The sequence below is a fragment of the Harpegnathos saltator genome, unplaced genomic scaffold, assembly GCF_003227715.2.
Source record: "Harpegnathos saltator strain DR-91 unplaced genomic scaffold, Hsal_v8.6 scaffold71, whole genome shotgun sequence".
Classification (NCBI taxonomy): Eukaryota; Metazoa; Arthropoda; class Insecta; order Hymenoptera; family Formicidae; genus Harpegnathos; species Harpegnathos saltator.
In genome coordinates, this window is record NW_020230549.1 from 755,720 (window position 1) to 767,329 (window position 11,610).

General features: G+C 43.1%; 2 protein-coding genes across 4 annotated transcripts in view; one reads left to right on the forward strand and one right to left on the reverse strand.

The window, feature by feature from the left end:
* LOC105191932 (tyramine receptor 1) overlaps positions 1–8,588 on the forward strand; it is a 48,883-nt gene extending 40,295 nt beyond the window's left edge. The window contains exons 2-7 of one of the 2 annotated variants that reach the window (XM_011155721.3): positions 1,098–1,395; positions 1,875–2,012; positions 2,706–2,818; positions 3,380–3,713; positions 5,364–5,664; positions 6,014–8,587. In XM_011155721.3, coding sequence (XP_011154023.2) covers positions 1,231–1,395; positions 1,875–2,012; positions 2,706–2,818; positions 3,380–3,713; positions 5,364–5,664; positions 6,014–6,189 — 1,227 coding nt within the window. In that variant the 5' untranslated portion in view covers positions 1,098–1,230 and the 3' untranslated portion in view covers positions 6,190–8,587. Of the gene's footprint in view, positions 1–1,097; positions 1,396–1,874; positions 2,013–2,567; positions 2,819–3,379; positions 3,714–5,363; positions 5,665–6,013 lie in introns of both variants that reach the window. The other variant, XM_025305734.1, reaches the window with a different exon arrangement.
* Positions 8,589–10,212: 1,624 nt separating this feature from the next.
* LOC105191931 (pheromone-binding protein Gp-9-like) lies at positions 10,213–11,593 on the reverse strand. 2 transcript variants are annotated; one of them, XM_011155720.3, is made up of 5 exons: positions 11,407–11,593; positions 11,173–11,233; positions 10,827–10,942; positions 10,593–10,704; positions 10,213–10,346 (listed from the first exon to the last, which is right to left on the reverse strand). In XM_011155720.3, the coding sequence occupies exons 1-5, from the start codon at positions 11,440–11,442 to the stop codon at positions 10,225–10,227; spliced, it is 447 nt and encodes a 148-aa protein (XP_011154022.1). In that variant the 5' UTR covers positions 11,443–11,593; the 3' UTR covers positions 10,213–10,224. The 2 variants fall into 2 exon arrangements, with proteins under 2 accessions (XP_011154022.1, XP_011154021.1); XM_011155719.3 differs by having other exon boundaries at positions 11,128–11,233; positions 11,407–11,589.
* Positions 11,594–11,610: the final 17 nt, after the last annotated feature.

The following is an 11,610-nucleotide window of genomic DNA, read 5'->3' on the forward strand; positions in this document are numbered from 1 at the left end:
ATGACGCGTAGCGCACGGTTACGCCCGTATCATTACGGTTCGAAACGCGACGTGAAGTTGAACGCGAAATAGGACTGATCGAATTGAGACGAATATCTGTCGAAATAAATTAAAATCTTCGGAAATTATTGGCAATACATATTTTTACCGGTAAATGGTTATTCATTGCATTTATCGGCCGATATTTGGCACTTTTCACCTTTTATCCACCGGCCATCATTTATTCGTGATTATATATAATATATAATATATGTAATTTGCATCGCGAGAGCGTTGTACGTGTCGCGTGCAGTTAATATCAAATCACTCCGCCGGATTATTGTGCAAAATGCGTATAACATATTAATAAATTATTAATGAATAATCGATATCGCGCGTTACGCGGATCTTCATGCGTGATACGTGGAATATTAAAATGTCGTAAAATATGAAACGCGCGATGTAAAAATGGGTAAAAACACCTCATTTCGCCCGTACGGAGTCGCTTTATTATCCCGCTGAGCGATTCGCACTCTGCTGTAGAGGATATCATTTTAGTTGGCGCGATTAAACACGACCCGCCATTTTTGCCACTTTTGCATATTTTTATCGAGTGTCCAACACTGACACGGAAGAATACAAGCTGCGAGTGTGCGAGTGACGAGTGTACCGCGTGTACACGCTGCCGCCAATAAAATGCTTACCTCGCCGGCGACAATGGTAACTTGTCAGCGGAGATTTGTTACACACGTTCGACGTTTCTCGTCGCGCACTTTTGGAATATGACTTCCTCGTATTTTTAGCAACGCTCAGCCTCCCGTTCTCAGCGTTCCGCGACTTGTTCCCATAGTCTGTTTGACTTTTCTCATTCAATTTTAGCAAACTCTCGCCTCTTCCCGATGTGATCCATTTCCATATATCGGTGAAACGTCGACACGCTGGCCAGCTCCATCCGCGCTCCACGTATATAGCGTGGAAAGTTTCGCCAAGTTTCGCCGATTACTTCCATATGTGCGTTATATATCCCTCAGCCCCGTCCGTATTCACATCTCCGCCGCACAGCCGCGCGCTGATCGTGATTTTTAATCCGCACGCTGTCGTTGCCCGTCGATCCGCAGGACTCGACCCGCCCCCGCCGGCCGACTCGGCTGATCGTCCTCGTGGCATGGAGTCCTCCTAGAGAGTCGTCACGATGCCTCAAGCCGATGTGCACACTGGAAGGCAGAAGTCATCGTCTATGGACCGAGGACGATGAACGTCATGGAGAACCAAACGGCTGATTATCATGGGGACGTTTACCAATGGAACCGTACGGTATCGGCGGACGAAGGAGACGCCAAGGCAGAATATTACCTGCCCAACTGGACCGATCTCGTCCTGGCGGGATTATTCACGATACTGATTATCGTTACTATAGTAAGCGAGCTCGCTCGTCGTGCTTTATTCGGAGCCACCGTGCCCATCGTGCACTTTTCCGTCTCGAGCACAAACTTGCGTACGGAGGAAAGATCGTAGCCATGATTGGCGTTGAAATTATACTTTTTATATTATAATTTGAAATTATTATATTAGTATATTAATTGAAATTATATTATTCTTGTCTACGATCTTTCTCGTACAGCTGGATTATACAGATATTGCAACCACCACGAACTGAGCAACCAAACGTCCAAGTAATTAGAATATTGTGTAGAAAAAAAAAAAAAAAAGAGAAAGAAACAAACGTGCATAATATTTTTAAGCAAATATACATAGCACACTTCTGTGCCGTCCAAAATGACTCGAACCTTGTCGCGATTTTTACCGCTTTAAGACTGCGCCTTCTCGCCCGAGAGAGGCCCGAACGCCTAAAGATTGAGCTTCCGCGATCATGATCTCTTTCTCGCATGTTGCAGGTCGGCAATACCCTCGTGATCGCGGCTGTAATTACCACCAGGCGATTACGGTCCGTGACTAATTGTTTTGTGTCTAGCCTAGCGGCGGCGGATTTACTAGTCGGCCTAGCGGTGATGCCACCGGCGGTGTTGCTGCAGGTACGCGCGGCGTTCGCCGGCATATTAATATGCAATAACTGGCACACGCGAGGCACATCTAATACGTTGACGTCGAGCGCCACGCGTATGTAACGCGAGCCGCTGTCGCGGCGGGGTCTTATTTAATCACCGCAATCAGCGCGCATCGTTCACGGCGAAACGGCGTCGCCGTCGCCGTGACGACGCTCGCAGAGGCATTTCATTAACGCCGACATTTAATAATCGTCTCGCAGGGCAAACGCTATCGTAGATAGCTACGTGACTCTTGACCAACGTCATCAACGTATGTAACACGGAGCAGCAATTAGCCGGGGTAACAATTTCGTCACCGTCATTCCCGCACTTTTCGAACTTTCGCGGACAAAGCCGCGCGCGTACGTTCGCTTCTTCGGTTTTCGGATCACAAAAATGCAGCTGGAGCTGGCGAGCGTCTTCAAACAGCCGCGTGGCATCTTGCGTTCGACTAACACAAATTATGTTTAACAAGGCATGTTCAATTGTACGAATAATTAACGGTGCAACCGTTGCACCCGAACGCGATCGGAGAAATTCTAGAATCTCGCAATGAAGATGCAGCCGGAGGAACGGAGGAACAGCGGCTCGTTTCCGTGTCTCGAGCGCGAGGCCATTAGCTCCCTGCAGCCCTTCGTAAAAATGTGTAGCATCTCGAAAATGGAATATCCTTTGGTGAAGCTTACAGGAGGGACTTGGGAGCTGGGCGAGATACTGTGCGATTCTTGGGTCTCCCTCGACATTCTGCTGTGCACCGCCAGTATTCTCTCGTTATGCGCCATATCTATAGACAGGTAAACGGAGCGCACGCACTTTCGAATCACGTCACGTACGTCTAAACGGGATTATCGGCGAGCGTTCCGCACGTTCCGCGCGAATAGATTCTGCCATTTGCCATTAGAAACATTTCACGGCGACGCTCGCGTCCTTCAGTGCCGGACGGCGCCGAAAAGGAAGAGAAAAAGAAGAGAGTGATAGGAGGAACACGCGAAACACGCGAAACATGACGGAACGGACGCGAGTAAAATCTGCGAATAAATTCCCCGGCCCGCGGGAGGTTTGCTCGAGCGATAAAGTAACCCATTTTGTTGACTCGTCACCGCGATCAGACAGGCTGCAGCGAATATATCCAGCCACTGATAGGAGGTTGTCCTCGTCATCTCTCCTACCTGTCTCGGATATTTCGCGTCGCCTCTAGCATTATTCAGCCGGCTGATTGTCTTCGTCCGATGGTAGCGCAATAACATACACGCTCTCGAGACACGACACTCGCTCGAGCTCGAGAGGATGTTACACGTAAGATCACGTCGCACTGATCGCACCCGTCTCCACGTCCCTTCGTGTCTTGATTCAAGGTACCTGGCGGTGACGCAGCCGCTGATATACAGCCGCCGTCGGAGGAGTAAAAGACTGGCCGGGCTGATGATCGTCGCGGTGTGGATCACGGCTGGTGCCATAACGAGCCCGCCCTTGCTGGGCTGCTTTCCGCGGGCGACGAACCGCGATGTGAAGAAGTGCTCCTACAACATGGACTCCTCCTACGTGATATTCTCAGCGATGGGCAGCTTCTTCCTGCCGATGCTGGTGATGCTGTACGTGTACGGCAGGATTTCGTGCGTCATCGCGAGCAGGCACAGGAATCTGGAGACCAACGAGCCGGAGAACGTCCGCACGCGCCGTAAAATCACGGTGAGCAGCGTTTGATTCGGAGAGTGTCTCTCTCTCTCTCTCTCCCCGAAGACGCAATCGAGAGACCCATGTGGGAACGCGAAGCGGCGCGACTCCGTCGCTTTTCCTCCGTTTGTCGCTGCGCGACGGCGTTTATTGGGTATTCACCTAGCTGTGTAATTCAATGACGAGAGATCCGCGTCGACAGTGTCGCATCACGACTGTCACCGGAGTTAAGGAGTTTTCGGCAGCCAAAGCTCCGCCGCGGCGCCATTGATTCCTCGGGAGAGACGCTGACATTTCTTCTTTAAAGTCGGCCACCCTCTCTCCTGCGAGGGCCTACGTTCGCTTCTTTCGCCAAGGTGCAATATTAACGGACACATTGTCGGGGTTCTGCCCCGAGATGAGAATCCGTCAAGTACGCTCCACGTGCAGAAATTTGCGTGCATGCCCGATTTATATTTCAAGCGGTCGAGTGATGAAGGGAGCGGCTCTCCCTGCGCGGAAATTTTGCCGAGATGACCTCCCGTCGGGCGAAACCTTTCCCGGCGGCGGCGTACGTTTTACCAACGGAACACGACGATCGCCCGTTCCTATAATTAACTTTTAAAACGACACTGTCGTTCGCACGGAGGCACTTTGAAAGGAGGAAAGCGGACAAACAACGTGAAGAGGGAAAGAGTCAGCACAACGTCTATAATCAAGCGGGACGAAGACGCTCACGGCGACAAACGTCGCGGCGGTTAAATGCAAATACCATAACCGTTTACACCGAATGCGAAAGCAGCTCGCTTCCAATCGCGAGGGGAACACGGCAAAAATCGAGGATTATCCTGCTTTTAATGCAAAGCGTATCGCGATTCGTTCAACCAACGACGCGCGTCGGGCAAAGGACGTAACGAATTCGCATCGCGTATTTTCATTTAGCGGAAGATTGGAGAAACTCTCTCTCTCTCTCTCTCTCTCTCTACCTCTCTCTCTATCTCTCTCTCTCTCTCTCTCTCTCTCTCTCTCTCTCTCTCTCTCTCTCTCTCTCTCTCTCTCTCTCTCTCTCTCTCTCTCTCTACCTCTCTCTCTACCTCTTTCTCTCTCTTCCTCTTTCTCATAAGCGACGGATCCAACATGCTCCGACACCGTAGTAGGAGAGATGCGGATTAAATTGGCATTATTCTGCCTCGTGAAACCGACAAGAGAGTTATCAATCATGTTGCGCGACGTGTCTTACACGTCCTTCGTTGTCAGGTGTGATTTACTTACGTGGAGTTTCGCGCGCGTTGATGTGTTGATGCGCGCGAAACTCCACCCCTTCACGAAGAGCCTCTCTTCCCTGAAAGAGTATCATCCTCCACAGGAAGGAGATGAAAAAAAGTATGATGAAAAAAGAAAGAGAGAGAGAGAGAGAGGAAGAGGAAAAGGGAGATAGATAGATAGATAGATAGATGGATAGATAGATAGATAGATAGATAGAGAGAGAGTGAGAGAGAGAGAGAGAGAGAGAGAGAGAGAGAGAGAGAGAGAGAGGAGAGAAACGGCAGAGTGACGAAAAAATACAGCCGGACGTGAGAGCTTAATTTAATCGGATGATCCGCGATCCTCGCCCGCGGCCCGCGTCCGTTGCTGCATAAAAATGCGCACGCGGTATGACATGGTCCGTTCTCTTTTTTCTCGCAGATCGAACGCAGCAGAAGTGTTCGGGCGCAACGAGCGGACTGCGTGGAGAGCAGCGTGACGTGCGACAGACTGTCCGAGGAAGCCGAGCCGGCGAACATGTGCAGAAAGTTGGGCACAATTCGCGGCAATCAGCAGAGCTGCATCAACAGGGTCGCCAGGGAGACAAAAACCGCGGGCACCTTGGCGGTGGTGGTGGGCGGTTTCGTCGCGTGTTGGTTGCCGTTTTTCATTCTGTATCTGGCCACACCGTTCGTACCTGTGGAGCCTCCGGACATCCTCATGCCCGCTTTAACCTGGCTAGGTAGGTAGGTAGATAGGTAAATAGGCAGCCCCTCCGTTCTCTCTCGGGCTTCTCTCGACGACGAGTCTCGGAATAGTCGATTCGGCACTCTGAGAGGATCTCGCTTTAGACGATCTCTCTCTCTTCCCCCTCCCGTCGCCCCTCTCTCTCTTTTTGTATGTCAATTCCGGTTCTCTCGCGCGCGACGGTTTTCGATCAAGAGCGTTCCCAGCGATAAAAGAAACTGTCAGTTGCGAGACGATGAAAAAGACGCGAAAAAGACGGAGCGACTCTCGGGGTGAGAGCCGAGCGAGGGGCTGAGTAGTACACCGAGGCACACGGCGTAACACGAGCTGTCTGTGTTATTTAGGATGGATTAACTCGGCCATCAATCCGTTTATCTACGCCTTCTATTCGGCTGACTTCCGACTCGCTTTCTGGCGACTAACGTGTCAGAAATGCTCCAAGAGCAGGCTGAACTTGGATGGCACGAATCGGAAATTACCCACTCCGGTTAACTGGAAGAAAGACACGTCGAGGACGTGAAGATCCCCTCGTGCCCCCTCCGCCCCTCCGCACATATATGAGTTCCGAACTTACTTAATTACGTGGCGACCGGAATTAGAGGAACGACAGTCGACTGCGTCGAACTTTATGTTTACTCGCAACCGCGCGGCACGTTGTCGAAGAATGACACGCGCCGCGGAGGTATGCGTGTCCGTCGACATTCTATGTAGACGCTGCTAGACGATCGATCGATTATGATTTAATGACGTTTTATATGACATACGCAAACTTCACTACGCACAGTATACGCGGGAATACGCGCGTAAGCTCTCCACTCCCGAGAGAATCGCATGAATAATTTTTCTCCCTTTGGGCGCGACGTCGCGCGCAGCGATCGACCCGGCTGGTCGTCCATAGTTTCGTTTCGAGCGAGTCGTTTGTTAGCTTTCAAATACTTTCGTTCACGCTCGATCGAGCCCCGCGCTTTTTCCGGAGCTCCTTAACAAATTTCACAATTTTATTTGAACGAATCTTCCGTTTTTTCTTAAACTTTCGGAGAAGCAGCGTTTACTCGTTTCCATTGTAGTGACTTCACTTCACTTCACTTCACTTCGTTCCGTCGCTTTGCGTCGCGTGCGAGAAGGTGCATCCGTGTTAGTCCCATTGAAAAATTCGTCGATACGCCTGAGTCGAAATTCAAAATTCACGGTAAGTCTCTCTCCGATGCCGATTTATATCTCTAAATAATGCTCCTCGGGTCGCGAGTCCTCTCTTGAATCTGCCAACGCCTCCTTTTCACTTCCATTTTCCTTCTTATCGCAGTGAATACAAATTTAAATCTCTATTGGTATATTCTGGACACACAGCTGCCGTCTTCGTCCTCGCGGTTCTTTACTCTCCGCTCCCTTTTGAATTCTCAAATCCTATCAAAGTCCTGCTGTGTGGTCCAGTGACGATACGAAATAATGATATAAAGATTATGAGGGGGATAGTCTGTTATCTTATCTTTTTGCGTTTGAGTTTGTGTAAAATCATTTAATATTTGCTTGTTGTATGATATAATCATCTATCTGCAATTAACTAAGTTACATGACTAACACGTAGCTTGTTAAAAGTAAGAATGAGGATTAAATGCAAATAGATTATTGGGATAATCAAATATTGAATAAGTAAATCCTTCTTCAAGTCTTAATTTGAAGAAAACAGCGATAAACAACCGTTTCTATCAGGAAAGGAGGACGAGGAGCCTGTGCAACGTTATGTCTCGAAATTCTCCGTTGATCTTTCAAGTTTGGACGGAATATATTTTAGTTAGTGAGGAATCCAAATTTCGACTCGGGCAATCGATATAACGCAAATGAACGTATGTCTAACTTTCTGTCTTTAATAAGATCGAAATAAAAAAGGCGCATTTCTTCTACGTGTCACGTAAACTTATTTCCCCAGGCAGTTAAAATTATTTTCTTGTTCACCTCTTCGTATGCACGGCGCGATACATTTAGGGAAGTAAAATAATACCGCTTAAGAGTAAATATATTGCAATTTATGCAAATATATGCGGTATGAATAAATTTATGCATATTTTTCATGTGTATAATATAATTCGTCAGTACTTCACGGAGGTTTTTTTTTGATACATCATATCGCGTGTAGCTACTTTATTGACGTATTCGCATTCGCATTTAAATATAAACGTACGTAAGTTTAGTGCAGACGTACTCGGAGCATGTAGCAGATTCTCCTGATGAAAACAGAGATTATGATGTGATGATATGAAAAATTTACGCGACTGTAGTGTATAGCGATGTTTAATCTCACGAGAAAAGTAATGTACAATAGATTATACAATAAGGTGTATGACTGATGCCTAATCTGTGATCAATATTGATGTAATCATCATCATATTCATTCGTGACATTTGTATACGACGAATAAAAATTGAGATTTTTCCTGTTCAATCGCCATATTATTGTACGCGTGTATCTAGTCTCTCTCTCTCTCTCTCTCTCTGCGTCTACATTTCGGTAAAAAAATTTTGCATGCATATTTTATATCCGATGTTCCGAGGAAAACTTGCTATATGCATCGAATACTTCATATCAATACTTCTTAACCAACACTTCGGCATCAGAAATGTGTAATATATAATTTGAACATATAATAATTTATATTTATTTATTTACGTAAGCAATGTGTAGAACATAACAACGAAACATCATACGTATTGAATCACGCGAATTTATAAATATGAAGATGGAGGATGAGAAGAATCGTGACTTATATATATCACTCGAAAAGGAACTGATAAATATTTGCAGCCTTCGATCGCAAGTGTTTACCAGTCCTAATTTAGAAAATTCTATCATTTTAGAAAAAATGTTAGGCAAAAGATATATGTTAAATTAATTATAGATATTAGTTAATTGAGAGAGTAGGAAGAAATTTCATAATCAATCGCTAAAGACTGTGTAGATACTCTACGTAACAAATTTTACTAAAGAATGATAGAAAGCCGATATACACTTTTATTTCTCACTATTTTTAATAATTCTACGTATATTTAATATCCTGCGCCACTTGTGTATCTTCGCGATATAAGTTAATATGCATAACTGGCGTTTGGAACTTCAATAGATACGATTTCAATATCAAATGAAATAATTTATTTCCACACTGATTTCATACACTTGTTCAATTAACGCGAACTTGTACAGGAGATGTTGCATGAACTAAAGAGTTCTTATATTCTCTACGAGACACGCACTTGCGATTTAACTTGAATATATCATACGCCGCGTGCCATCCTAATAATTTCCACGGGTACAAGAGACATTCTGGGTTCATCCTGGACGCACTCAGTTGACACTCAGACGTTCTATGATACTTTCTAGAATATCCCGCATATGCCCTAGGTGAGCCAGTGTCATGCTATGTGAAATACTTAGATATACATTCTTGAAAGAATTATTTGTAATTACGTCCAATTCTCGAAAGAATTAGACGTAAATTCTCTCTATTTTAAGATATACATTTGTATATAGCAGATATCGCAACGTTATTAGTTCGTGTGAAGATAATTAATAAAAGTATATACTTCATATTTAATAATGTGTTATCGGAATTCTTTGGACGACGGAATCAAGTTTGCAATGTTGATATAAATACCGATTAGAACTGATTCTTGATAACCGACCATATCTTTAAAAAGAATAAAAAATGATCGGTTAATTTGTGACATCTTTTCATAATTATCCATTATTCATTAGATTACCACTAGTAATATCCAATGGATCTTGTAAATGGAACATGAAGAAATTTACAGCTGGGTTTAAATAAGGTTAGGTTTCAGATCTGGATAAAACCTGTTAGAATTTTGACCCGTTACGAGATCATTAGACCCTTTATTTGCGGCTTTATTAGTTCCGAAATCTCTGCTACGAGACGCCACTTTCTTTAACGACGAATTGAGGAGGTATAATACCCGGGAAAGTCTAACAGTCGATATATGTGTCACGGGAATTTCTTGAAATTCTGTTTTCAATGCGCCTTCTGAAGATACGAATGTAAAAAAATACATTGATTACACCGGAGAGAAAAATAAATGTACTCAGCAACTAACTTGCCGCAGACTTTCACGTGGTAAATCGATATGTCAAGAAATGTCTCTCAACATCCACAACTCATGAAGGTAGGCACAACTTTGATAAATAATAAGCAGTAAAGTAATGTATACCTGGTGTAGTCGATTTACAACTGGTTCCAAGAGGTTCTTTTCGCAATTGATTCAGCCAAGACCCAAATTTCATTTTAGTTATTGACTATTTTGGTTTAAATCTTAGTTTTATATCTGCACGAAAAATACTGTATGAGAAAAAAAGTACTAAGTAATAGAAATAGAAATAAGTGACAGAAAGTAACATAGTTAAAATCGGAACAAATTTCATATATGAATAAAATATATTTCATATATATATATATTTTTATTAAAAATTAATGGATATATTAATATTTATTTTTAATATTTAATAATAATAATTATTATCATTATTATAATTATTCTGGTTCTGGTATCGTTTATTCATTTCCTTGCGCGTGTTCTTCATTCACTGTAGAAGTCTGTTGAAGATTTCTAAGGTTTCTTAGAAAACACATCATTAGATGGAAAGCTTTGTGACACTTTTCCGTGAAATCTTTTGCTGGAATATGAAAAAAATTTGTTGTTGATAATAATGAGATAAGAGTGGTATGTACATTGCATATTTTTTGTGTCTATTATTACGTTAATATGATAGAATGTACTTTGATTTGATTCTACTAAATCAATATATTTGAATACTTGTTTAAAGATCAACACACCTTAAACATTTTTTCTTCGTGAATATAACTAATGAACTTCGATTGGCTAGAAATCAAACTGTGCATATGATATAATAACAACTTACTTATATTAATGCAGTCATCTACCACTTTGATAGCTTCCCTCCCTTTCTTCTCGCCATAAGTGGTTAGAAATCCATTATGCATTTGTTCTACATTAATTTCTGATCCTACCATCTATCATTATCAAGGAGGAAACATAGGTATAACAGAAAAAAACAATAAAATACTGACAATTACTAGTAAAAGATACAAACGATAATAAATACATGAAATAAGAAAAAATAAGTAGCCCTTACCTGGCCCGTTTTTTCCAAACTACAATGTAAAACGCAACCATGTTTCCTTATTTTCTCTTCGTTTCCAGGTTCTTTGTATCTTTCGTACATTATGTCGTCTACGGTGAACAAATCAGCTGAAAAGTAAATGATAATATGATAATATTAAAATAAAAGATGATAAAAGATAGAAATATATATATAAAGATATATGTATATAAATTATATATATTAACACAATCTGGACAAGTTTGTGACACAAATGAATAACAAAGATAAAAAATATCGAGGGAAAGCTGCATATAACTGCACTTTAACTCACTTGGTGTAATATAAGTTTCATTCAGACACTCAGAATATTGCGTACCATGTATATCCTGGTTATTTGATTCTGACTGCCTTTGTAAAACCATAGCTGAGGTAAAAGACTAAAATAGAATGAAAGAATATTTCGTGAATCAGCTTTCAACCTTTACGAGTTATTACATGCCCGCTAGAAAGCACACGTTGATTTAACATATTTATAATTTAATTATGTTCAAATATACACAAGCGTCACTTTTGAAAAATCCGATTTTTGCAATAACAGCGAAATTCTTACGATAAGTGAGAAAACGCAAACGTAGAATGTCTTCATGTTGCTTGAAATGTTTCTCTGCTATCTCAAAACGCGTAGTTGTTCTCTGCTATCTCAAAACACCAAGTATACTGGCAAAGTTTATCGGAGTATGGCACATTTATATATGTAAGCCGAACTGTAAAATGCATAGGTTACAATCGTGGGTTACAGATTATATAAACACAA

What these genes read in the sequence shown, in the direction of transcription:
- LOC105191931 (XM_011155719.3), bottom strand. Translation starts at nt 11,442, where the DNA reads ATGAAGACATTCTACGTTTGCGTTTTCTCACTTATC. An exon ending in TTTGCGTTTTCTCACTTATC is followed by an intron (nt 11,234 to 11,406) that starts GTAAGAATTTCG and finishes ATTCTATTTTAG; the next exon opens with TCTTTTACCTCAGCTATGGT. An exon ending in AGATGACTGCATTAATATAA is followed by an intron (nt 10,347 to 10,592) that starts GTAAGTTGTTAT and finishes TTCATATTCCAG; the next exon opens with CAAAAGATTTCACGGAAAAG.